Source organism: Colossoma macropomum, unplaced genomic scaffold, assembly GCF_904425465.1.
Source record: "Colossoma macropomum unplaced genomic scaffold, Colossoma_macropomum, whole genome shotgun sequence".
Lineage (NCBI taxonomy): Eukaryota > Metazoa > Chordata > Actinopteri > Characiformes > Serrasalmidae > Colossoma > Colossoma macropomum.
The window spans coordinates 28,481,420-28,507,907 of NW_023494804.1; the positions used below are offsets into that span (position 1 = coordinate 28,481,420).

The following is a 26,488-nucleotide window of genomic DNA, read 5'->3' on the forward strand; positions in this document are numbered from 1 at the left end:
TCACTCTTGATTGATCACTCGCACACATTTAAAACTGCTTGAGAGAGAGAGGGGGGGGTGGAGAAAGAAGGAGAGAAAGAGAAGAGAATGCAAAAGAGAAAAGACAGAGATGAAAGAGAATAAGCGAGATAGACAGGAGAAGAGAAGGAAAGAGGGCGAAGCGAGAGAGAAAAGATAGTCGAGAGAGACAAGAGAACAGAATGAAAGAAAGCAAAGAATCATGAGAGAAAGCAAGATAGACTAGAGGACTACTGAAATAGTGAGAGATGGGGAAAAAGAAGAAAGAAAAAATAGGAGAGAACAAGATAGAGGAGAGGCAGAGAAAGAGAGGGAGTCAAGTTGAAAGAAAGAGAGAAAAGAGTGAAAAAGAAACAAGCCATAAAGAAAGAGGAGAGAGCGAGAGAGAAAGGATGGAAAGACAAAAAGATGAGAGAGAGAGAGAGAGAGGGAGAGAATGTTTACAGAGTTTCTCGTCTCTGTCCTGTGGGGAGAAGCAGTTGTAATAGCTACTGTAGGTCGTATGGAGAGAATGTGAAGGAATATTGGGAGAGCGGGTCAGTCTTGATCCCAGAGAGCATTGATCATGCAGATACTGCACTGTTTCTCTCTCATCTCTCACCGAGCTGCCTGGGAGCTCCTCAGTGGAGCAGTATTCATTCCTGCCGCAGCTAAATTTCATTTAGCCTCACCTACGCTGTCCCCTGTGTGTGTTTCTCCATTACATCCTGCTGACAAAGACCACCTTCCTCTACAGCACCGTAGCTAACGCACAAAAGCACACACACATGAGGGATCCCTTCATACAGCATGCATGAATTCTACACTCTGCAAGTGTAATGTTCAGTTATAGTCAATGCAATATTTTCAATGAGAAAAACATTGTAAAAACTGAAACTGTTTCCAGTGAAATCTCCAGAGAATGTCCAGTGTTGAGCAAAGGTCAGGGACCACCTTCAATTATTTAATTGTTTGTTTGTGTTTATTTAAGAAAGAAAGAAAGACCGGAAAAAGAGTGAGATACATGAAGAAAGAGAAACCGTGAGAGAGATGAGAAGAAAGAACGAAGCAAACAAACAAACAAGTCAAAAGAGCCATTATGTAAAAGTTCTTCCGTTTTCAGACTTGCTTTCAGTTTTTCAAACAAATCTGCACAATATTTTTCCACACCTCCAAAGTTTAGTCTTAGAAGTTGTTTGCATTTTCTACTTCTCCCATTCCAAGCAATCCCAAACACATTCAGTGATGCTGAGATCTGGACTCTGGGGTGGTCAGTCCATTGTTCTGAGAGCACCAGCAGCTTCTTTGTTTGATTTGCAAATGTTCTACCTTCTTGATATAGAAACATTTGTGAACCTTTTCAGATCTGAAGCAAGATTGCAGCTTCATTTTCTACTTTACTTTTCTGTAAGATAAAAGCTTAAAGTGCTGGTTTGGTGGTCTACCAGTTCATGAACTGCTTATGTTTCATATCTTTTCAGTCGTTTTGGCACTCCAGACGATCTAAAGGCTCTGGTGGATGAGGCCCACTCTTTGGGCATCACTGTCCTTCTGGACATGGTGCACAGCCATGCCTCCAGCAATACAGAGGATGGCCTGAATCATTTCGATGGAACGGACTCCTGCTTCTTCCACGCGGGCTTCAGAGGAGAACATTCGCACTGGGGCAGCCGGCTCTTTAACTACGGCAGGTGAGGCACCACTCAGAGCTGAAAAAATCTATTAGTTGAAGCATCCCTCAGCAAGCATTTGCATTCATAAGGTGTCCATGAAAGTGTTATACATAGATGAGTAATGAAAAAGTTTGCTGGTCCTTACTTTTGCACTTCTGCAGGTAAAGCAGTGGAGGTCTGAGTTGGCATATTTGGAGAGGCTGGTGCTGTTCAGCATTGGCCGATAGAGTCATGAATGACTGTTGATCACAGTTTCATCTACATATTCACTATCAGAGAAGCTCAAGCCTGCACAGATTTGTGCCATGTGAGGCAGCGGTGTTAGTTAAGGTGAATGCCGGTGCTTTTGCAGTTCAAAGCAGAGCCTCATAAAATAGAGATTGCGTATGTGAGCTGCTACCTGGAAAACTCTTACACAGTTCAGTTCCCAGTTTTACCCTGTAATAATGTTCTTAGTTAGTATGCTCAGGGAGTTCACCATATGTCTTTTGGCCAGAATTCTGGTTCGACCTGTCAGATTTTCCTCCTTTTTAAAGTTGGAAAGGGCTGAAACAGCACTGATCTGAGCTGATTCAGGGCTGGTTTACTTACAGAGCAGATGAAGGTATGTAAGGTTGATTTTACTGGTTACAGCCTTGCTGCCAGGCAGTTTCTGAACATTTCTTAAGAAACATCCTACTTCCAGAAACATCCTACCCACCCATCAGTCATATTATTTTGAGAGGAAGAATGAAACTGCTTTTTAATCAGGGAAAAAGTTTATCAAATCAAAATCAAATCAAATCAGATTTATTGTCACATCACAAGAGTACAGGGACACAGGTGAGTGAAAAACTTGAGTGCGAGTTCCACAAATTATGCAGAGAACAGTATTTACACATAGATAAACAAAACTATAGATAGGATAGAAGAATAGATAAAACCAATTTAACTAAAATATATACATATAATCTTACACAATAACTTAAAAATAATAATATTGCACCGAGACATATAATATTGCACTGGGAATGTAGAGTGAGTGTAATCAACTATATACTATATATAGTAATGGATATTACAATGCTATGTAGATGTGCAAATAATCACACTAGGTGTGGAGGTAGAAGATGGTACAGTAGGTGGCAGAGTATTTAGTAAAGTGCAAGGTACAGGAAGTTAAGTGGAAGCGCAGGGGGAGAGTATTGTCTTTGGATAGGTATTCAAAGTCCAGCTATGCAAGTAAAGTGCGGGAGTACAGTGGGTGCACGTACGTGTAATGGGAAGGGTTGGGCTGGGCAGAGCAGTGATTACTGGCTGTTCAATAGCCTGGTTGCATGGGGGAAGAAGCTGTCTTTGAGCCGACTGGTTCTGGCTTTTAAGCTTCTGAGCCTCCTACCACTCGGCAGCTGAGAGAACAGACAGTGACTAGGATGGGAGGGGTCCTTCATAATCCTTCTGGATTTCCTCAGGCAGCGACTGGTGTATAAATCCAATAGGTTAGGGAGCTGAACCCCGGTGATGGACTGTGCTGTCCGCACCACCCTCTGCAGAGATTTCCTCTCACGAACAGTACAGTTCCCGTACCAGGTGGTGATGCTGCCCGTCAGGATGCTTTCCACAGTGCAGGTGTAGAAGGTCTTAAGGATGCTGGGGTTCAGGCCAAACCTCCTCAGCCTTCTGAGGAAGTAGAGGCGCTGGTGGGCCTTCTTCACCACCTGTGAGGTGTGCACTGCCCATGTCAGGTCCTCGCTGATGTGAACACCGAGAAACTTAAAGCTGCTGACCCTCTCTACCGCAGTCCCATTGATGGAAATCGATGGGTGTACTGTCTCCTGCTTCCTGAAGTCCACGATCAGCTCCTTGGTCTTACTGACGTTTAGAGAGAGGTTATTCTCCTGGCACCAGTTTTCCAGGATTTTAACCTCCTCTCTGTAGGCCGATTCATCGCTGTTGGAGATCAGGCCCACAACTGTTGTGTCGTCAGCAAACTTTATGATGACGTTGGAGCTGTGTCTAGCAGTGCAGTCATGGGTGTACAGGGAGTACAGGAGCGGGCTGAGCACACAACCCTGGGGGGCTCCGATGTTGAGGGTCAAAGAGGAGGATGTGATACTTCCCATCCTTACCACCTGCCGTCGGTCCGTCAGGAAGTTCAGGATCCAGCTGCACAGTGTGCTGTTCAGACCCAGATCCCGGAGCTTGCAGTTGAGCCTCGAAGGAACGATTGTGTTGAATGCTGAACTGTAGTCTACAAACAGCATTCTCACATACGTGTCCTTCTTTTCTAGGTGGGAGAGGGCAGTGTGCAGGGTCAGGGCGATTGCATCGTCGGTGGATCTATTCCGCCTATATGCAAATTGCAGTGGGTCCAGGGTGGCAGGCAGTGAGGAACAGATGATATCTCTGACCAGCCTCTCAAAGCATTTGCTTACGATGGAGGTCAGGGCAACAGGTCGCCAGTCGTTCAGACAGGTAATACTAGCTGTCTTTGGAACTGGCACAATGGTGGCTAGTTTGAAACTAGCTGGCACGACCGAGAGAGACAGTGAGGTGTTATAGATGTCTGCAAAAACTCCTGCTAGTTCCCTGTAGCAGGCTTTAAGCACTCTCCCGGGAATGCCATCTGGTCCTGCTGACTTGCGTGGGTTCACCCTCTTGAAGGCTTTGCACACATCAGCTACGGAGACGGAGGGGGCGTTGGGATCAGCGGTGGGCGGGGCGCTCTCCAGTGGTGCTGCGGGAATTCCGTCGAAGCGAGCGTAGAAGTTATTAAGCTCGTCCGGCAGATCAGCGCTGGTACTGGGCAGAGTGCGAGAGGCAGTTTTATAGTCAGAGATTGTATTTAACCCCTGCCATAAGCTTCGTGTGTTGGCTGTGTTGAACTGTGCTTCCACTTTCATTCTGTACGCACGTTTAGCTGCTCTGATGGATTTACGGAGAGCGTAGTTGGATTGCTTGTACTCCTCCGTATTTCCCGCTCTGAATGCAGCGCTGCGTGCGCTGAGGGCGGAGCGAACCTCACAGTTCAGCCAGGGCTTCTGATTGGGGTAAACGCGGACTTGTCTGCAGGGCACTACGTCATCAACACACTTGCGTATGAAGGCGGTGACTGTGTCTGCGTACTCGTCCACGCTGCCCGACGAATCACGGAACATTTCCCAGTCCACATGATCAAAACAATCCTGCAGCATAGCGTCTGATTGGTCAGACCAGCGGCGCACCTCCCTGGTAGTGACCGGCCCCCGTTTCAGCTTCTGCCTATAGGTGGGCAGGAGCAGGATGGAGGAGTGATCTGATTTGCCGAACGGGGGTCGGGGGAGGGATTTGTAACAGTTCCGGATGCTGGAGTAAACATGGTCTAAAATCCTGTCTTTCCGAGTGAAACATGTTACGTGCTGGAATAATGTCGGACAGTAGGTTCGCAGGTTATTCCGATTAAAGTCCCCCGCAACAATAAGTGCAGCCTCCGGGCGCGCGGTCATCTGCTTGCTGATAGCCTCGTGTAGCTTCCCGAGCGCGAGGTCCGAGTCCGCCTGCGGGGGGATGTACACCGCGGCCAGACAGAGTCCCATTATCTCACGGGGCAGCCACGCCGGCCGGCAAAACACGATGAGATATTCCAAATCCGGCGAGCAGAAAGACTCGATGAAATGTACATTCCTCCGATCACACCAAGCGTTATTGATCAGAAAACATACACCTCCTCCTTTGCTTTTCCCGGAGAGCTGCTTGGTTCTATCGGCGCGGTGCAGAGAGAACCCGGCGGGTTCGATGGCATTATCAGGGACCTCATCGGATAACCACGTTTAACAAATGCTGAAGTAAATCCTCCATTTAACCCTCTATTATACACATTCTGAGAGCAATGTTTAACGCTTTATATGGCTAGGGCCCATCGGCAGTCCCAAAGTGCTATTACACACTTCTATAACCTAAGAACAGTTCAGCCAGTTTGCATTGAAGTCCCTGCAGTTACTGAATAATAAGCCTTGGTATGTAATAAGCCTGGGATTTTAGGAGGTCAAACATATTTGACTCATGCATAAAATTGACCTGTTTAATAAAATCAATAAAAAACAGATTTATAAAAAAACCCAACAACAACAACAATAATAATAATAATAATAATAATAATAATAAATGACTGCAGGGGTCCTTATGGGCTATGTTGCCTAGAGGCAACATTGTGAAACAATGGAAAGAAATGAAAAGCAAAACCTTCTAAAATCTGAGTAACTACATATTTTTTTACTATTTTTTTTAACTAAAAATGCTAAATAAACAAAAAGCAAACCTATTTCCTTTTATTTTCAGGAAAACCATATTACCATGATGCAACATTGCAATGATTATATAATGTACTGAATTCCACAAACCATAGTAAAACATAAAAAAATTAATATTTAACAAAATCTGCAAACACCAGTAGAACCTATGGTATGTTGACGACTACATGATATAATTGACTGGAATGGGCTCTTAGCCACTAATATTGCATAAATGTTAATTGATAAATAAAATCCTAAAAGTAATTGAAAAAAAAATTTAAAAATTCCAAAACAATAGAAACAATAGCTGTCATGTTCTTTCAAAAGGATACGTAAGTAATACCTTATTTGCTGCTGGCTATATCCATGCCATTGCCTCACAATGTTGCTTGTAGGCAAGATTCATTTTATGCATATCATAACAAAAAAATGTTTTCTATGATTCTAAATGTTTAAAAAGGAACACTCCAGCAGCATGCTAGAAAGAGGTTAAAAAATGCCGACCCAGAGATATGGTGACCCAGTACGGGCATTTTATGGGTTTACTCAAGCTCCTACTTCCATTATTACCCCCTTTTTATCAATAAATACATATAATATCATTGTGAAGTAGGCAAAATGGATTTGTTACCCTGAGGCAACACTGTGCAATAGAGGGTAAAACTACTAATGGGGCCCCTGGTGGCTCAGGGGCTGTAAGCGACAAGAAATGGCCCTGGTTGTTGTTGTTTACATGTTGTTTGATGCAGAGCCAAAATAAGGCTGGCAGTTGCACACATTTCAAGCTTTGTATGTAAACATTCATCACAACAGCCAACAGTTCGTCCAAGACAGCATCATATGTTCCTGGTTTTGTTCCTCATGTTGTTTTATTTTTATAGCATAAAGCATTGAGATGAATGGTAGTTGTGGTAGCCTACACCACCCTGAAACCATAATGAAAATGAAAGTAGTTTATTGTTACATAACTTATCTTGACAACATAATTCTGATGTTTTATTGCTTTGTTCAGATATTGGTTTAGGTTGAGCATGAGGAATGTGGCCCATTAATGGACTGAGAGATACGTGGTTCTTGACTCTATGGCACAAATCTAAATCTGGGAAGAGCGCTTTGATGGGGAGTGGCTTGATTGACTCAAAACAATGTTTATGGTTATGGTCAAATTTGACCTCCTAGTTTTAATAATATACATGGTTAAGCTGCTGAGGATCTGTAGATTTCTATTGTTGACACAAGGCATTAAATGTTGGTCATCATCTGTATTTTATATTGGTGTAATTACGTGCACTTGTTATTAGATGTGCTTTCCATGGTCACTGATTGTGACCGCTCAGTATGTAGAACCTAAATGTTTATAAATGACCATTACATGAGGGTTAATATTTGAGAATGAACATGCAGACTGAATACTATTGCAGAAACACTATAATCCAATGCCAACCTTCAATGTCTGTAGATTTTACAAAGCTGACAAGTAATAATTTCCAGAGTGATTTACCTTTTGTAGTTTACTTAACTTAGTGCTCCATCTATTATAGTAGTCTTGTTCAAATTGGCCTCATAGTGGTGCAATAACAAAACATGCTAATAGATACAGCACTGCTGTGTGTTGTTGTTATGGTTGTTATAGTGTGATACTGGTCTTGTTGTCTTAGATTCAGGAGCACCACCCACAAGGAACATAGCCTGTCTGATATTTATTTTTGCTACGATGGCCAAAACAAACTTTTATCTGACCTAATGTGAAGTTATGTTAATAAACACAGCTCATGTAGACCAGCAGAAGTTAACACCTTCTTAGTACATGTTAACTAGAAGTATTCACTTTGGAATTAACAGTTTTGGCTTTACTTATGGCTAGTTGCTGATTTATTTTTGAGGTATTCATAAGAATCTAAAGAAAATAAGCATATTATAGATGCAATGCTCAGGTAAAGGTTGTGCACAAGATTATGAGGTAATACGCAAATAAAAGATGCTCTAGAAAATGTTTAATTCAGTTTATTTAGTAAATTGCTAACTAATGGCTTGATTAGGCCTAATAAGCTCATTACAATCATTTTATACTGTTTCCAACACTGAAGTGTTACCAAACAAACTTTTTCAAGCACTTGCAGCCTGGACAGTTTTTTGAATGAAGTATAAAGCAGGCTAGCCAACCAGAACAGAGATCATTTACATATATCAGTCATAAAGGCGCAGTTACAAAAAAAAACAACCTGTTTAATTCTAAGAGGTTAAGAAATGTTTAGAAATGGTCATGCAAAGAATGAGTTGACACAAATGTGATGTCAGGCAGCAAAATAAAATACAGACAAATGTTGGCCCCTTTAAACATAACATACATTCATAGTTCACAAAAACAGTCTTTATTTAAAAAATGACAAAGTATATTAATTTTTCAAATAAATAATGAAACAGAAGTGAAGATTCTTACATGATCTCATTTACCTCTCAAGCAAACCCACATAGGGTTGAACTGACAATATAGGTAAACTGAACCTAGTCATCCTGCTGTTTTAAGTGGGGACCAGTTGAGGTCAGTTGTGTCACTTCCTGATCAGCTTCTTTGTGGTGGATAGCAGGAATGCATGAAACTGCACAGGCGCCTTCTAAAGCACGCGTACAAATAGCCAAACTGTTTGTAGGAGTTTTTTATAGATGTGTTGAAGGGAATGTAAATCATCAGTACAAGAGTGCCATTCAGCACAGCAGTACACTCTCATCATATAATGAATTTTAGTTCCTTTATCATTAGTTGTTTGTGTAAAATATACTGCAGAATTGGAGATTATTATTATTAATATTATTGTTGTTGTTGTTATTGCTGTTATTATTATTATCATCATTTCACACTGATGTCACTACGTTTTGTATTATTCAGGATCTTCTACTTAAAATATCGCAGCATAATTTTTTACATGCAAGTTACATCTTGATCACATCATTGTCAGTACTATCATGGATAAACATATATTTTGAGGCTATGAAGTGATGGTCAAGCCTGTGGATCAAATGACGAAATCCAGTCTCTCTACAAGAGGATAGGGCCATTAGGTGATCTAAAATGGTTTAGGTGTGCCTTTCTCTTTGGACTGAAATCAGCCCAAAATGAATGGCAGGGAATGGAGAGCTTCTCTTAAATGTTTACCTCATGCCTAAGCAGCTCACTTGCAGGTACATGCTTTTAAATGATGACTTAATTAGGTAATTTTTGCATGTTTTCTAATGTTTATCACTTTGTGAGCACTTATTAACCATTGCCCGCCCCTACACACACACACACACACACACACATTACCTAAACCGCTTACCCTTCTGGGTCACAGTGGGGTGCTGGAGTCTATCCCAGCTATCGTTGGGCAGAAGGCAGGATACACCCTGGACAGGTCGCCAGTCCATCGCAGGCCTGCCCCTACACATAAAATAAGAATAACAATTTGAGATTTGCACTTTTTCCTGTCAAAGTACAGGGTTTTTGGCAACACTGAGTGACGAAACCCACCAGACATCTCTTATAAGGCAGAAATCTGGCTTCAGAGACTACCTGTTGCATAACAATCAACAGTGAAGATCCGGGCTTTCCATCCTATGTCAGGTAGTTTGGGAAAACTGAACAGATTCTTTATCCCATATCAATCGGACAGTCAAATCCCTCACAAATGACATTAAAGAACCTGCTCTGGAAAAACTGAGCTAAACTCAACAGTCCTTATGACTGTAGTTCTCTCTTATCTTGAGTGCTGGGAAAAAATCCACCCATTGGCTCCACACACATCTGCCGACAGGCTCACTTCACAGCCCATAACGGCTCAACTCCATCTGCCATCACACCGCCGCCCCCTTCTGCCCTGCCTGCTAATGGGATTTCACATTGTTGATGTTTGAATCTGGAGGGTCATGCTTCAGCCACTGAAATGATAGTGCTGTCTAGCAGTTACCACTGTGAATGAACATTGATTTTAGCCATATCTTTGTTATTGATTGGAGCCGTATACCTTTCCTCCGCTTGCGCTCTCCTATTTATCTTCCTGCCTCTCCCATGGCTCTTGTCTGGCCTGATAATTCAGTGTCGCAAAATTATGTACTGCTTGAGAGCCAAAGCATTAAAAATGGCCGTCATCATTCAGGCCTAACACAAGCTGTCAGTTAGCGCTGTGTATCCTGTTAGTGCTAGCACATTAGCATTATCTTCAGCGGTGGTGAAGTGTTTTACATGAGGACTGAGTGAACTGCTTCGCTTGTGGTTCATGATGGAAATAAATCAGCTCATGATGCCGCATTGTGATTCACGTCAAATGGTTTTCATTATTTTTGTCATTGCATATGCATTAGGTTTGTGATACGGAATGTTGGCTACTGAAGGTGCCGATGTTATATATGTGCATGATTTAATTTGCACAAATTAGTACATTATTATTCTACATAAGACTCTGCTTATGTAGAAGGGAAATCAAATCATCAAAGCCCATATCATGGAAAAGATACATTTTCCTTGGAAGTCATGCAAAAACAGATGCATTTAAATACATCTGCCTATTCTGCTTATAGCAGTTAGGTCCACTCATTGATGTTGAGGTTTAAGGAGTGTTTCAGCCTAAGGGTAGGATCTTTTGGGCCCCAGTGCAAAAAAAAAATTAAGTAATTTGCATTTTTATTCTGTTGTTATGTCTGAAATGAGTTGATGTTCCCAAGGCATGCACTACACCCACTAGCATTTAACTTACATGTTTGTTAGACTACCTATTTGTATTGCTATATATTATTTGTAAGTGAAGTTATTTATTACGGAAGTTAGATGAATAAAACAAGATTGTTTTGAGTTCTCGGTCCACCATTACATTGATTTGTTCAGTTCCATCAGCGGCACAATTTATTAATTTAATGAGGGACCGATTAGATAAAATAGGTATTGGATGGTATCTATAAATACTGTATTTCCTTGAGGAGAACTCTGGGAAATGGTTAAAACTAACACACATCAAATCACAATGGACTGTTAATTTGTGTGTTAGTGTTTATTTCAATGTTAGTGTTTTTGGAGAAAATAAACACTTACTGCCCACATAAACATCTTAGATGCCTGAGACTTTTTATGTTATAAAATTATTGTTTATTTACAATAGGAAATAACTGCAAACTGTTAAGTGGTATGAATGTATCATATGACACCAAATAGAGTACCTACCTATGACACCCATCCATGAGGTATGACATTAGCTCAGTCACTTAACATTCCAGGGTAAATGATGCTCCATTTAATTTGAAATTGGGCGACTGCCACTTCATCCATGAAAGAGAATTTAAAGGTGTGGTGCTCAAAGCTGTGCTGCACACTCCTGGTTAAAATAGACATTTGTTGTTATTGTTGTTGTTGTTGTTTGTTGGGTTAATACAGCTTGGAGGCTTCCCTACACAAACACAACCACTAAGCCTGGCTGTTAATAGACGAGTGTAATCAGGTGTGTTTGAGCGAGTAGATCACTAATCAGTGGAGGACATCGGCCCTCCAAGACCAGAGTTGTGCACCCCTGGGTTAATGTGTGTTATAGTGCTGGGCTATGGGTTTAATTAGTGTGGGTTAAGCGTCTACCATGGAGTGAAGTTATTACAGCTGTATTTCAATTGCCTTTTCTGTCTTATTCAATAAAAAGATCATTTCCTACATGGAAATTGTGGCCTTCTCTGGTTCTTCTCCTCCAAAATTCTGATGCCAAAATATTTTAAGTACTGGAACATGTGAAATTAAAGTTCAGTGATACCTTTAATGCACCTGAGCAGAAACTACAAATGTCTAGAAGAGTTGCATGTGATTGAAGATGGTTCTGTTGGGTACTTTTTATCAGTTGCATGCTGAATACGTTAGGAAGCACAAGCTGTTTTTGTAAGCAGACACTAAATGTGCCACCGTTAATGAAATCAGTTAGCTAGAATCTGAACATCAATAACAGAGATTATCTCAGTTGGTGGTGGATTATTTCATTTCCTGACAGAGGTAAACAGTCTACAGCAGTACCAGCTAGCTAAGTGGTCAGGTGAGTAAGCAGAGGAGGCTAAAGACTGACCTGTTGCTCTGTTGCTGAGTTTGTTATTCTAAGCACATATGCTCTTTCTTTCTCAGCTCCTCCCTTCTCTCCTCTTTTTATCCATTTTGTGAAGTTTTGAGCACAAACTGCAATGTTGTAGGCTTGTTGAATAGCTAAGCTAGCTCACCAGCTGGTACTACTACTTGTCTCTGATCTAATATCATTTTATTATTTGTATACCGTGGATGTGATTTAAGAAAACCAGTTATGAGAGTTCAGAGGGAAGAGGTGCCAGGGGTTTGGTGTTCGCATATAAATGAATGTGGCTGCGCTGTGCTCTAGTTCCTTTATCTTTAGTGCAGTTGGCCTGGACGGTCCATCTGACAGGTCAGACTATAGGCTGGAAAATCTCCCAGTACTCCCAATGGGCAGCCCAAGCCTAGAAGGGCCCAGTCAAAACATTCTGGGGGCCAGTCACCATGTGCCCTCGTGCAAATGCCCCCTATCCCATTGGTAGTTATGCCACTGGTTTCAGCTTAACTTTTGTGCTTTTTGAGGCACAAGCTAGGACAGTCAATCAGGAGAGATCATCTCCACATTTCAGTCCTAAAATCACAATAAAAAAGCCTGTTTCATTAAAGGGATAGAGAGAGGGTGGACTATGACCATAATAACACATACATAAAACCACACAAATGTAGGGAACAAAATGAAATGAAAAATGTTTGACCTGGTTCATTAAAACAGGACACAGTAATGTTTCAAAACAGGAATGGCCAAAAACGTTAAAATGATATTCAAAATATGGATTTGTTAAAAATAAATTAATGGAACAAACATTATTGAAACAAAAGGAAATTGTGTGATTCTGCCATGACCCCATATGTAACTCAAGCTAAGCCACATTGGGTTTGGGAACCTTCAATTTAGTATTTAGTAAATTAGATACAGTTGTATGCAAAATGTGGGCACCCCTTGCTTTTCTAAGTGAAAAAAGTACCTTATACAGAGAGAACACTTCTGCACATTTTAGTGCGTAATTACTGTTTATTTGCTTGATGTAACATGTTGGGGGAAAAATGAAAAGAAATGTGGTCTTGGTAAGTGTTATGGCACATTTTATGACTTCTTTTATATATATATTGTAGGATCGGTGAAGACAAAGACAGGAAACAGCGCTTTAAACAAACACTCTTTTAGTGAACACAGCAGCAAATGAGAACCACCGCTCAGCACTGCTGAATGGCTGGGAAGCAGGACAGGTCACTTCTAACCACACATCTCCAGTCCATGTTAGACACACAGCCTGACATAATAACACACAAACAACACACAAAGACCCTTTAAGGCTCACAGCAACAACTATTTACAACATTTAGGTCTCTCCTTATTGGGAGCCTTTTGAGCACCCACGGCTGTGTAAGCCAGTAGTGGGATGTTGCAATATGCTAAACTCAGCAAATAAATTTAAATTGTGCATTTTCCAGACTTCTCTTTAGAGGATGTGTTAACTAATTTCACAAAATGTAATTTGGCTGGGTAATGTTCAATCTTTCACATGTGACTGCATCCTTCTGTGTTTGCAGAGGTGTCCGACTTTGTCAGTCTCTTTTTATCGTAACACTAGCAATATTTCAAAACAGTAGTGCTCCAAAACATTCGTCTTCATAGTTAAAATGATTCTCAGACTATTAATTTGTAAAATAAGTGAATGAAACAAAAGTGAACATTGATTTGCACAGGACCCCTGGGGGAAAAAATTAAAATACAAGAAAAATATGTGATGTGGCCACTTCAAATGTCAGTGCATGACTTTTCTAAACAAGGTTTTGTAAAGCAAACCTTGCCTAACCTTCAAAATTGGCCTATTTCTTCACTTCCTATTTGGTATTCTTGCCGCGCGGCCATGAAAACTGGCCACAACAATGGCCACCTCAATCAGGCTCAGGCACAGTATGTGTGAATGGTTAAATTAGGTAGAGAATGAGAATCAGCTAAATGAGGCTCCTCAGCCATTAAAAAATGAAAGGACAATAGGCCATAGTGTTTCAAAGCTTTCCGTAATGATTAATTAATTTATTTATGCTGTAGTATTTGTTAATCTGTGTTTTCAGATTTTTGTTTTGAAGGCTTTGTTCTCGTTGTTTTTCTCGCGTGTTTGTCCACACCAATTATTTCTGATACTCAGGGGGGACGGGCAGAGTGGCAGTAATGTATCGATTCTTCTTTTAAGTCTTTCATCTGTGGCCTGCTGTTGTTGTTGCTGCGTCTGTATGTCTGTAAATGAGTGGGCCTCATTTGCGGCTTTGCCTACCTTTGCTGTCTCTCTCACTCTCTCTCTCTTTCTCTACAGCTCTCTCTCATTTAAATGCCTTAGAAGTTTGTCGAGCTGAAGCTAAAGTTATGTGTTTGTCAGTAGCTCTGCAGTTTAAAATGGACCATTCTGATGAGGATAATGTGAGTGATAAATGTGTAACTCTGAGCTCCTAGATCGCTTTACCCGTGGCGTCACTGTATGGCTGACCTCTCTCACATCCCCATTTAAATTCTGCTGTCCCAGACTGGCCTCTCTGTTGTTGCATCTAGATAATGGCTTTGACGTGCATCAAAGTGAAACAAAGTCTTACATAATGCTCTTCAACAAAACACACAACAGAGCAAACCAGTGGCTAGTTCCTGACCAAAATTGCACAGTCTGTGCACTAATGAGGACACTCTTATGAAGTCAGAGGCCTTAAGTCATTGTGCATGAGCCATGTTTAGCTCTGTTCTAATCTATCTGCTGTTCAGAGTAGGGCTGTTACACCAAATCAGAATCAGAAGTGTATGTTTGCATGATTCTAATACATATTTTTCATTCTAAGGCATATTTTTCATTTTTTGGTTTCCGAGATACAGTTTCATCCTTTTATTTACACTTCCTAATTTATCTTTTTCAAGTAAGTTCCAGTAATTTGGAATCTTTGAAAGGCTATGCATGATTTGTTATTGTTCCTTTAAAGGGGAACTCCACCGATTTCTCCATTAGGCAGAATACTTTATTCACTCCCATTCGTATAAACGATTCCTCACATCATATCTCTGATGTGATATGCCGATGATATTATCTTGTTTCTTTCAGATACCAGTAATTTTATGACACATGCACTCTCGTTACTTACTAGATTTGGCATATTTTCAGAATATAAAATAAACTAGGACAAGTCTATTCTGATGCCCATTATTAGGTACAATGGCAATTTCAATTTTTCTAGATATTTGGAGATACAAACCTTGATTTTTCATATTTAGGCATCAAAAATTATCCGAACCTTGTTCTTACGTGAAAGCACAACTACGCTTCTTAATATCTTCCTAATAAACTTAACAAGAATTTTGAATGATCATTACTTCAAATTTCCATGTCAGCTGGGATTTCCAATTTCCATATCAGTTCTTGGGTCGCAATGATTCCCCTCCCCCCGCTCCAGCAAGCTCCAGCCCCCTACAAATTGGAAAATTGGAACAACAAAGGATTTAACATCTGTCTAAAATCACTCCAGTGTTCAAATTCTAGCTATTCTTAATTTTAAATATTATTTTTGTGCTTTTCGATCATGATGTTTAAGGTCATGGAACAATAAAATGACAGCTCATCTCTCCCATCGGGCTCCAAGACTTACCCTTTGCTGGTGTCGAGACTTCTCTCCTAAGATATGGTGCTATTATCACTTTTTCCCTTGAGATAAGGAACTTCCCTGCTAAGTTTTTTTCAATGTAATATGAAACTGCATAAATCATCTCCCAAATGGTTTAACAATTTTCTTTTCATGGGTTCCAAAGCTATTTCTTTGATCCGCCTGGTCTACTCACTCACTCGTCACCTAAGCCACTTATCCTCCTGGGTCGGGCAGGGTGTGGGAGCCTCTCCCAGTGCTCACTGGGTGGAAGGCAGGAAACACCCTGGACAGGTCGCCAGTCCATCACAGGGCTGACAGACATACACATTCACACACACTCACACCTAGCGGCAATGTAGTATCTCCAGCTGGCCAGACTGCATGACTTTGGACTGTGGGAGGAAACCAGAGCACCAGGAGGAAAACACGCAGACACAGGGAGAACATGTAAACTCTGCCTAGTCTAGTAAGAATAGCTTTATTTTGGATGATATTTTGGCACCCATGGGTTTTATTCCTTTGAAGAGTTGTGTAACCTCTTTTCTATTCCTAGCATCTCATCTCAGGCTATGCTCTGTGCTGTGTGTATATGGGGTTCCCTGGAACTTTAGATAAGCTCACAGGTTTTTCATCACTCCCTGCCATGCTTTTTTTTTGATGAAACTTTCGAATGACAAAAATTGTGCCAGATGTCAGTTGGGTCATGTTCAGTTGCGAAGACTTTATGGTTTTATGTCACATGAGTCTTGTCTGGCTATTTATCTGTCAGCATTTGTTCCCTACCTTATTTTTGCTTCCTGATGATTCTAATTTGATGCTTAGTGTAAAACAAAGAAAGGTTATGCTGGCAGCCTTAACTGCAGCAAATAAATCAGTCTTTAAAAGGCTGGTTTGAACCTCATCTTTCTTTATTACGGCTATGGTGCTGATATTTTCTGGACATTCTTATTCTGGAGTGTTTAAAAGCAAGATTTCAAATGACAATGCAGCAACAATTCGTTTTGGACAGATGCTGTTAACTATGTGAAGTTAAGACTCTGTTAACACTGATGTCTTGTACATGTTGAATACTTTATCCCCCCTAGCCCTTTTCGTTTTTTGTCATTGATGTTTAGAGATTGTTGATCATGTGTTAACTATGAAAAATCCATAAAAAGTTATTAACAAAATAATATTTCTTCATACGGTAATTAAATCGTTGAGATGTAAGCAAGTCATTTAGAGTGGTTTGGTGTGAAATGGTTCATTGTAGAGAAACGTACTAACTTGGATTTTTTTCACACTGGTGGTGATAGGAACCAGGGATCGCAATGTGTACAACACAAATATAGCCATTTTATTTGCTATTCAAAAACCACCACTGAATCCACACGTCTTTGTTTTTATATGTAATGTTGGTAATGATAATTGATAATTGTAAAATAGTTAAAAGATAACTTTCTCAGACATCATGCAATATATTTATATTTACTTCACACAATAGCTTGCTGTGACTGAGATTTTACAGGCATTAAAGACTTCAGATATCTGGTTCCTGTCAGCACTATGAACAGTTCTCTCTCTAACAACTTTCTCTAGAACAGAGCATTTCACATCAATCCACACTGAATTACTTTATTTACATCTTAATGAATTAATCATGCAGAAATGTTGTAAAATCAGTAAAACTCCCCTTTAAGCCAGTTTGTATTGTACTTTTTTAAATAAAAATATCTCTACTTACTCAATTAAACATCAAAATCTGCAAAAACAGTCAGAAGATTTTGTGATTACTTCTATAAAAAATAGTGACAGCTTTAGTTCAAATGGAATCAATGCATGTTCTTCCTACATGGCTACTGAGCAGTTAAACATTAAAGAGCTCATATCCTCCATTTTTTCTAGTTTTCTTTTTTCCCTTTGAGGTCCACTTATAACATTTGTGCAGGTTTATGTACCAAAAATAGTGATTTGAAATTCTTGTTTTACATAACCATTTTCCAACCTCTCCTTATCCCCCAGAATTAAACAGGCTGTTTTAGTTACTGTGCCTTTAAGACTGATAAGCACTCAGAGCTGAAATGCTCACTAGAATTTCCATATGAATGATAGGAGCTAAACTGCTGTAGGCTGAATAGGTGGAGAGATGTGAAAGAGCTGGCTCTCGTGACATTATAGAAACATTGAATTTAAAACAGGCTGCTTTTGAAGTTTAGTTGTCATATTTGGAACGTATGGGCTGGGTACATTTTGAAACTTTGGCATTGTTTACGTATTGCTTCCTTTATGTACTGATATAAGCCCTTTATATTTGAGCTGCTTTGTAGAAACGTCCTCCAACAGAATTCCACAACACGCCCTCTTCTGAACACTACAGCTACAGTAAGATCTGTGCTTTAGGATTCTTCTCATTTCGTTCATGGAAACTCACAGCACTCCTCATTTTGACTGTTAAGTCTTAGATGTTAAGAGTTATTATTACCATTTTTCTACACTATTCCTATGTCATTGTACATATCCTCTACTATTTTCCCATGTAATTGTGCAATTACCTGTTTAATTGCATAGTTACACAGTGAATGACACAGTTACAGTTACTCAGTGAACATTACTTTTTGACAGCTTCAGGTCTGCACTTTTGACTTTTTGTTTGTTTCAGTGTCAAACAATGACAAAAACATGGCAAAAATGTAAAAGTTTTCAAAAACAAGCCTGTACACAAAACAACAACTAAAGACTGTTTTCTGGCAAAAGTGTGAAAAGGGATTCGTTTCATACTACTCCCTGGGTTTTATTTGCATCTTCTCAAACTTGGTCTTAAAACAACTGGTGAAGTCTCAAGGTCAATAATTATTTAAAATCTTGCATTTTAAGCACAGCATGGCTGCAAGATATGAATTAATCAGTCTGGCCTGGCTTATTCTGACACAGGAGGCTGTAAATCCATCAGTGATGCTCTCATTATGACCAAGATGAATACATATGTACACAAGAATCAGCTGAGGAATGCATGTAAAATTTGGCCTAAAGTGGCAGATTCAAATTAGGGGTCGAGAGGTTATTGAAGCGTCCAATGTTTATCACTTTTTCTGATAGTCAGAATTGGCATGCACATCTGTAATGCGACCAGGACTAACAGAAACTTGCTTGTCTCATTGTCCTACTCAAAGAGCTGCAGATTGTTTGAAACCTGGCCTACCAGTCAATAGCTCTGGATTGCCTCCATATTTATGTGACATGGGAGTAACAAGCTGAGCATGTATTGAAAACCAGATCTAAATGTGTGTCCGAAAGATAAAGACAGGCTGAGGTTGAACAACGCTGTCTTTGTCTTTGGCCAAAAGTATAGCTCACTTAGAAACAGCTTCCCTCATTCACACTCGGGAGCTTTTTATTTAATTGCATATTTTTTAGTTTCAGTGAGTTAAGAGTGAGAAATAATTCATATCAAATGCTTTCGTCAACACCAGCAGTAACTCTGACATCTGAGGGCCAAGTGTTAAAACTCAGCTACCATGGACAGCAGCAGCGTTTGAGGCGTTCATATCAAAATCCTTCCAGTGGAATAACCATGACATCCACTTCAGAACACCACATCTACAGCAGGATTTAAAGTGGCTCACATATGCTCTTGTGGGATTTTCTTTGTTCTGCCGATTGAAGCACACAAATCTCATCCAAACCGCTCCAGATTTTTTTCCATTAACATCTTATGTGTTACGTGGCAAGTCAAAATGTGAACAGACCATGGTCCTATCAGAATGACTTCAGATCCTATTTCATGACTTCATCTAATATAGTTGAGTATCCAAGCCATTCTATCTACTGTCAGCATGTAAACCCACATAATTAGGATATCATGGCTGTAAAAAAGTGTAACTTTATAGAAGAAGACAAAAACTTTCTTTACTTTTGAAAGTAATGAGTTTTTGCAAGCAATTTTGGAGAATTTCTATTAGTCCAGTCAACAGAGTAACTGTGCTCAAATGATGCAGAAAAAAATTAAATAGAAAAAATTGGAGATTTTAGGGCAGCATCAATATTTTAGGTGCATATTTTATAGTGTAAATTAAATTAAAAAATGGAATAATACATAGTTATAATACATACAACAATGCAAATGCAATATCAGTAGCCTATAGCAGGTAGCATTGATTATTTGATTAGACAGCTTACCTTATTGGGCTAATAATATGCTTTATTCTACTGTGGGGTTTTTTTTTTATTCTAAGTTGGAAATAACCTGTTTTTTTGGTTGTAGAGATCCATCCTTTTGTCCTCTGCATGGATGAGTTTCTCCATTCATTTTGAGGTGAACAAACAATGCAAAATGAAAAAAAAGAAAAACAGAGCATCCATCAAAAAAGGCGCCTGATGTTGCCCCACATTGTGCTCTCTGACTTGAAGCTGGTGTATTTTAATAAGAGCGTTTTGGTTTTGTCGTGGACCTGCTCATGTCATTTGCTATTAGGACAAGGTGTTACATCCTATGGCTTATTACTCCATAATTGCATGAAAAGCAATGCAATGTGGCTTGCAATCTGTTATTTCTAGGTTATAACAGTGAAGATTAAAAGCCTGGACTCGCCAGCAGCTCTTGACCACTGAAGAGGTTACACTAAAGGCTGCAATATTGAGGAAGAAGGACTTGTCTTTGTATAACCAGGTCCAGATCTTCACAAGCTCCATCACAGTACATTGCGCACACACACTCACACACACTCTTGGGGCATTAGCAGCTGTCTGGTGTCAGCCACCCCACTATAATTAACGGTATCGCTGAGATGTTTGGGCTGTAATTACATCTTTGATGCTCTTTGTCTTTAATCTCCTGACACACTCAGTGGGGATTGTGAAGATAGTATCAGTGTCTCACTGTCTAATGCAGTCCATTAGCAGCCTTGAGACATCATGCAGTGGAGCTCATAAACAAAAGCACCAAGCTTCTGGGAACCTGAGAGAGTGCATGGAAGATGTTATATAGTTGTTGTAATTACAGAATGGTGCACTCACTTTTAAAACAAAGATTTGTCTCGCAGTATCAACGTGCCAGAGCTTTCAAAGTGTTTGTCCAGATAAGAGCCTTTTTGATATTCTGTACAAAAATCGAAACTTAAAACTTCAAAGGAAATACCTTGGGCCAAAGCTTACTGAATAAAAGATGGAAGAAAACACAGCTTGTCTCTAACAACAGTTAAATTGCACATGATTGATCATTTGTGCGCATGCCCAATGTGCACATAGTAGAGCTTACCCATGTGTCCGTGTGAGTGTGTTGTAGCACTAATGGAAATTGACCTTGTTATGTTTGTTAAAGTAAATGAATGGCTGCAGTGAACAGTTGTATTCAGATTGATTAGGCTCTAGAAGAACGCCACAGGCTACAGATGCTTGGATTTTAATTGCTATTATCTAATGAGGGCCTCATCTTTTCCTTCTATCCACAAACTGTCATATGTCTGCCACAACAAGTCAAGAGGTGCTTAACGGAATGTGAACCGAGCTCTGACTCCCACGCAAAGCATCTGTATTTCACTTTCTTGGTGCTGAAATGACAAGTTATGCAATCAATATCTTGCACATGAACTTTCGTAATAAAGGACACAGTTGTGTAAAAGCAGCACATCACAAGTTACTAGTTGACTGCGGTAGAGAAATATCTGTAGACCAGATAAACAGGAGTTTGGCTTCTCAAAAGCACTGCAGCACAAAGCTGAGCAGAAAATGATATAAATGTCGATATAGATATATAGTTAATCATTTCATAACCTTGTAACTTTTTAACATAATTTGACAGTGTCAGCTGCCCTTTGCTATGTCTGATCCACTCATAACAGCACAAAACACACTTAACACATCACCAACATGTCGGTATCAATGCAGTGCTGAATTACAGAACTACAAAGTTGCACCTATACAGAAAGTGGAGCTGCTAAAATATACAGTGAGTGCTGATGCAAGGATGTGGACCTAATAAGGTGTCCCGTCGGTATATAGTGGTTGATGCAGAATGCAGAATGAATGTATGGTGGAAGGGGACCACCAGAGGATTGCCGTTGACCAGGTATTACTTGTGTGGTGGACTTTTCTCAGCACAGCTGTCATACTGACAGGGTCAGCGTGTGTGTTGCTGGTATGAGTGTATCAGGCACAGCTGGGCTGTTAAACACCTCAGTGTCACTGCTGGGTTGAAAGTAGAGCACCAAACCACTCCATTCTAATGGTGCCAAGATCTCCAGGTAGATGTTACAGAACACGTGTGAAGTACTATTTGCACTCAAGCACATACTTTGTCGATTAGTACACACTACAAACTAATCCATTATAAGTGGTTAATAAGAATTTACTCAACGTCTGTAATGCTGAACAAGTTTAATCCCAAAATTCCAGACTACATAAAGTGTTATACAGATCAGGAAACTATATTTCATTGTGTCTGAGAGTGTGGATTTGTGCAAAGATTTTAGAATGAAGTAATTAGTACTGTTTCCAGACTCATTGGTAGGGTAGTTCCAGTATTTTGGGTTCTATCCCAGAAACACTGTCATTTAGAAACCACAAATCCAAGCTTGTAAATCTCTGCATACATGCATGCTAAGCGTTTAACTGCCATGCATTGGAAGAATGTAACCTGCCCAGTTTTAATGTCATGGTTAAGAGAACTGTTTTCATGTTTGGCACTTGAGAGACTTGCATACACAATCAAAAAGAAAAGTGATGTCTTTCCTAAGATGTGGTAATGACACATAAGTTTCCTAAAGGAAGTAGATTTGGTATCCTAGGTACTTTCTCTCAACTTTGTATTTCTTTATATTTATCTGTGTATATATTTCTATTTATGTCTAACTATTTTTTAAATTGTACATGAATATAGAGATAACTACAAAGTTAGGAATGCTTGTGTTTTGAGAGTTTGAATATTCTCTTGTATTCCTTGTTTCGAAATGCATAATTTCAATGTTGTTATGCAAAATACATGTTTAAAAAAAGAAATCCACTGTTATATTACATTTGTTTCAAGAAATAATGCTTGAAGGATATAATATTAACATCCAGTGCAGTAAAGTCATTTCACTTGCATAGACCACTTCATAAGGTAAAACTGTATAGAAATATGAATAATCCTATATTCTGTCAACAGTTTGACATTTTGAGTAACCTTTAGTCACTTTCCATTTCTATTAACTAGCCAAGTCTTCCTCTAATACACAATACTACCAAGCTGGGAGGGTAAAAGTTTCCTCCAAGTCACATGGAACACCACAGCTGCAGCTAATGCAACATCATTGGTCGGCTCAACACACTTTGAGGAAAACACTAACAATTCCTTTATGTGAGGTAACTGACACCTATGTTGGCTAGCATCACGCTGAGATGATAGGGGGAGAGGGACCATCCCAAGACTAATAATGCACTCTTGGACTGCTGATTAAAGATGGCTGCCCTGCTGAAAGAAAGTCATAGAAACCATTAAAAGTTTCTGTTGGTTCCTGTGGTTTTTCAGCAAGGTGAGCAAACTGGCAATCTTCTGACAATAGGGTCAGTGCTTAGAATCATGATAGCTCTTTTGAAAGCCTTTGAAAATCTTTCCCTTAAAACAAACAGGAAAATGCTCACTGGTGTAAACAAAGAGACCTACATCACTCAGCAGGTGCTCCCCATACTGAAAATATATATGATATTCAGCTGTCAGAAAGGATGTATAGCCCGGTCTACTCTACTTACACAAGTGTTCGCTGTGTTACTGAGACAGCTTGCGCCCAAACTATAGTGCTTGTTGTTTCTGAAATATAATACAAGGTTATTAAGAATCTGCAGAGCTCAACCCACTAGTCTTGCTGTTGCCGTCCAAAATAACTCACTTAACTGGTTTTAATTGAGTCCCAAAGGGCCTGTTCTTGTCTGTGAAGTGCTGCTTTGGAAGGCAGAGTGGAGGAGAGTTTAGAGGGGGGCAGAGGGGTGGGAGTGGTGAGTGGTGGTGGTGGGGATAGAGGGGATGGGGTGCCAGCACATGAGATCAGTCATTTTTTTCTTATTTTTTTTCCCTTGTCTTCTAACAAACTGGCCATCAAAGCAATGTTTTGATAAGTTAGAGTTCAGCTGGAATGCCTGAGCAGTCTGCAGAGAGACAAAGAGAAACTTTGTGGGTGCATTAGCCTTCACCAGCAAGTCAAATTACAGCGCAAGAGCACTGCACTTATGTTCAATGCTTTTAAAATGCTGCTAAGTGCTTTAGTCACATGTATAGATGCATATGTATGGGAATGTGCCTTTTATGTTTGAGACTAAATAATTTTTTTTTTACTGTCTGGTTTAAGCCAAAGTCAAAGTGCATATTCTCCAGCAGGCATGCAAATAGGGTTGTCACGATGCCAGAATTTTGACTGTACAAGTGTAGTACGACAACACTAAGCACCCTGTGTTTATTGCATTAAAAAAATCAAAGATTTTTTTTTATTTCAGTCTTTTTTTGATCAATACTAAAATCTTCAATTGCTAAATAAATCAAATAAGCAACTAAATCATGTAGACATGGCCTCATTTAGCATGTTCTGAAGGGAAGATACATTATAGCCTAACATTCATCATAGTGTGTTTAAAACAAATACATAATGGATTAATCTAATGTTGATTCTTTCTAGGAGGATAGTTACATACAGTACTGTATAAAAGTGATAGGCATCAAAGAAAATGATTTGTAGAGCTGTTTATCTGGGCAGTAAGCATTTATTTATTTTAAATAAGCGTATATTTGTTTTTTTTTTTAAAAACACTAACTAATAAATCCAAATAAACAAATAAACAATGTGCCAATGGCTACATAATGTCCCATCCAAAACAAATTAGCCAATGCAACAAAATGCCAAGTTTACTATTTTTTTACCCAAACTTTCCCCAATTTAGTCATGTGTAGTTCCACCTGCTAGACAGGTCTCACCTTTCACATGATGCTCCCAAGCTGGGAGGGTGAAGACTAGCATGTGCTTCCTTTGAGCTAAAGTGGCACCACATCTTGCCAATTTTGCCCTTCCTGGATCAGGGCCTTGCCGTGGCGGAAGGGCTTGTGTGGTCTAGGATCTTCAGAGCTAAGTCCTCAAAGTGAACAGGTCTGGAGTGACCCAGATTAAATCAATCCAAAATCCTCCATGACTAAGAGACACAAGAGATTGTGTACCCTACCTGGGAGAGGGTTACTGGGACCTACCCCTTGAGCCAGGCCTGGGGGTAGTGTTCCTCAGCGAGCGCCTGGTGGCCAGGCAGCCCACATAACCCAGCAAGGTCCAGCATGGGGGACCGGTGCAGTGCCTTATAGGTGGTGGGAGATAGCGCGACCCTATCTGGATTAAGCGGTTAAAGATGATGGATGAATGAATGAATAGTTAAACATGCTAAACAGGTCTCACCTTTCACATGATGCTACCAAGCTGGGAGGGTGCAGACTAGCATGTGCTTCGTTTGAGACCTAAAGCAGCAACACATCTTGCCTATTTTGTTGTATCAGCTAAAAGACACCCAAGGTGGCTAGCATAGATCTGAGTGATGGGGAGTGGGAACACCATCCTACTCATACACAGAGAGCAAGGCCAATTATCCTCTTTTAGACTCTCTGTCATAGATGGCTGTGGCATCACCAGCAGTCGAACTCAGTAGGATAAACATTCTTTTTCTCAACCTACTGTATTCTCTGTAGGCTCAAAAAGATGGTCAGGCTTGATGTTTAAGACTAGATATATATAGAACCATTAACACTCAAAGAACCATTTGCATGTTCTTCGGACTGATGGAGAATGTGTTATATATGGTGCTGTATAACACCTTTTTAAAAGGGTTCTGTATAGCGCCAAAAAGGGTTCTTCTATTGCAACAAGCTTGACATCATAACAATAGAAGAACCCCTTTTGGTGCTGTATAGAACCATTTCCAAAAGTTTCTTTATAGAACCATCTATAGCACATTCTCCATCAATCTGAGGAAACATTTCATGATGCAAAGAACCCTTTCAAAGAAAATAATTTTTTGAGTGTTTATGGTTCTCTATATAACTATTTTCTTTAGTAAAGAACCCTTGCAGAACCATCTTTTTTTTAAGAATGTAGATAATTCACTTGCATCCTCTGAAGACATGCCCTTCGCTAAGTTTTCACTCTCTTTGGTTGTCTTTGAATACTTTCTCAACCTAATCACAGTCCTCAGATTCATCAGCTTGGGAAAAGGGTCTGAAGCACAACCAATGTTAAAAAGTGTTCTTCCACATGTTACCTGCAATTACAGATTTCCACCAGAGAGGTCTCCAAACTCCCAAATCTTACATAGTGCAGCTTTAAGTATGGAGTTTAAGGTATTGTAGTTAGAGTATCGAACTGTTTACCCAATTGTATTGAAAAAGCATTAAACTTTTGTCACATCATGCAAAGTGTTGCTAGTTACTAGTATTGTTTAGCCGTGTTTCAGTTTTTCCAGAATTATACTGTATTTCCCTTAGTTTCTGTGATTTTTTTAATTTAGCATGTGCAATGGTTTTTTATTATGATTTATCCTTGTTAACCTATCTGGTTGTGTTGCGATCTCTTGTCCAGACTATATTTATTAGAAATAGCCTAAGATTTGTTTAAATAAAGAACTGATAGTGTCAAAAATTGTTTTGAAATTTTTACCATGTTGTAGTAATGAAAAACCACTGAACTTTCAATACATGCATGTGTGTAGGGCTATTGATTATGACTGATGGTTAGAGCGGTTAGCAGTTAGCAGTTAGCCATGGGACTGGCGCAACATTGTCAGATAAGGAGAGGTGCTGATGTGCTCAGATCCGCAGGGGGGTTTCAGTTATCGCATCCAGGGCCTTCACTCACATGCTCCCCAGCCACTGAGCCTCGCAGTGGGGGAACACTGCCTCTGTC

At 39.9% G+C, this 26,488-nt stretch overlaps 1 protein-coding gene across 1 annotated transcript in view; it reads left to right on the forward strand.

The window, feature by feature from the left end:
• The window catches only part of gbe1a (glucan (1,4-alpha-), branching enzyme 1a), a 230,990-nt gene that overhangs the window by 93,265 nt on the left and 111,237 nt on the right, over positions 1-26,488 (forward strand). Inside the window, exon 7 of the mRNA XM_036595341.1 lies at positions 1,479-1,688. Coding sequence (XP_036451234.1) covers positions 1,479-1,688 — 210 coding nt within the window. The remainder of the gene's footprint in view (positions 1-1,478; positions 1,689-26,488) is intronic.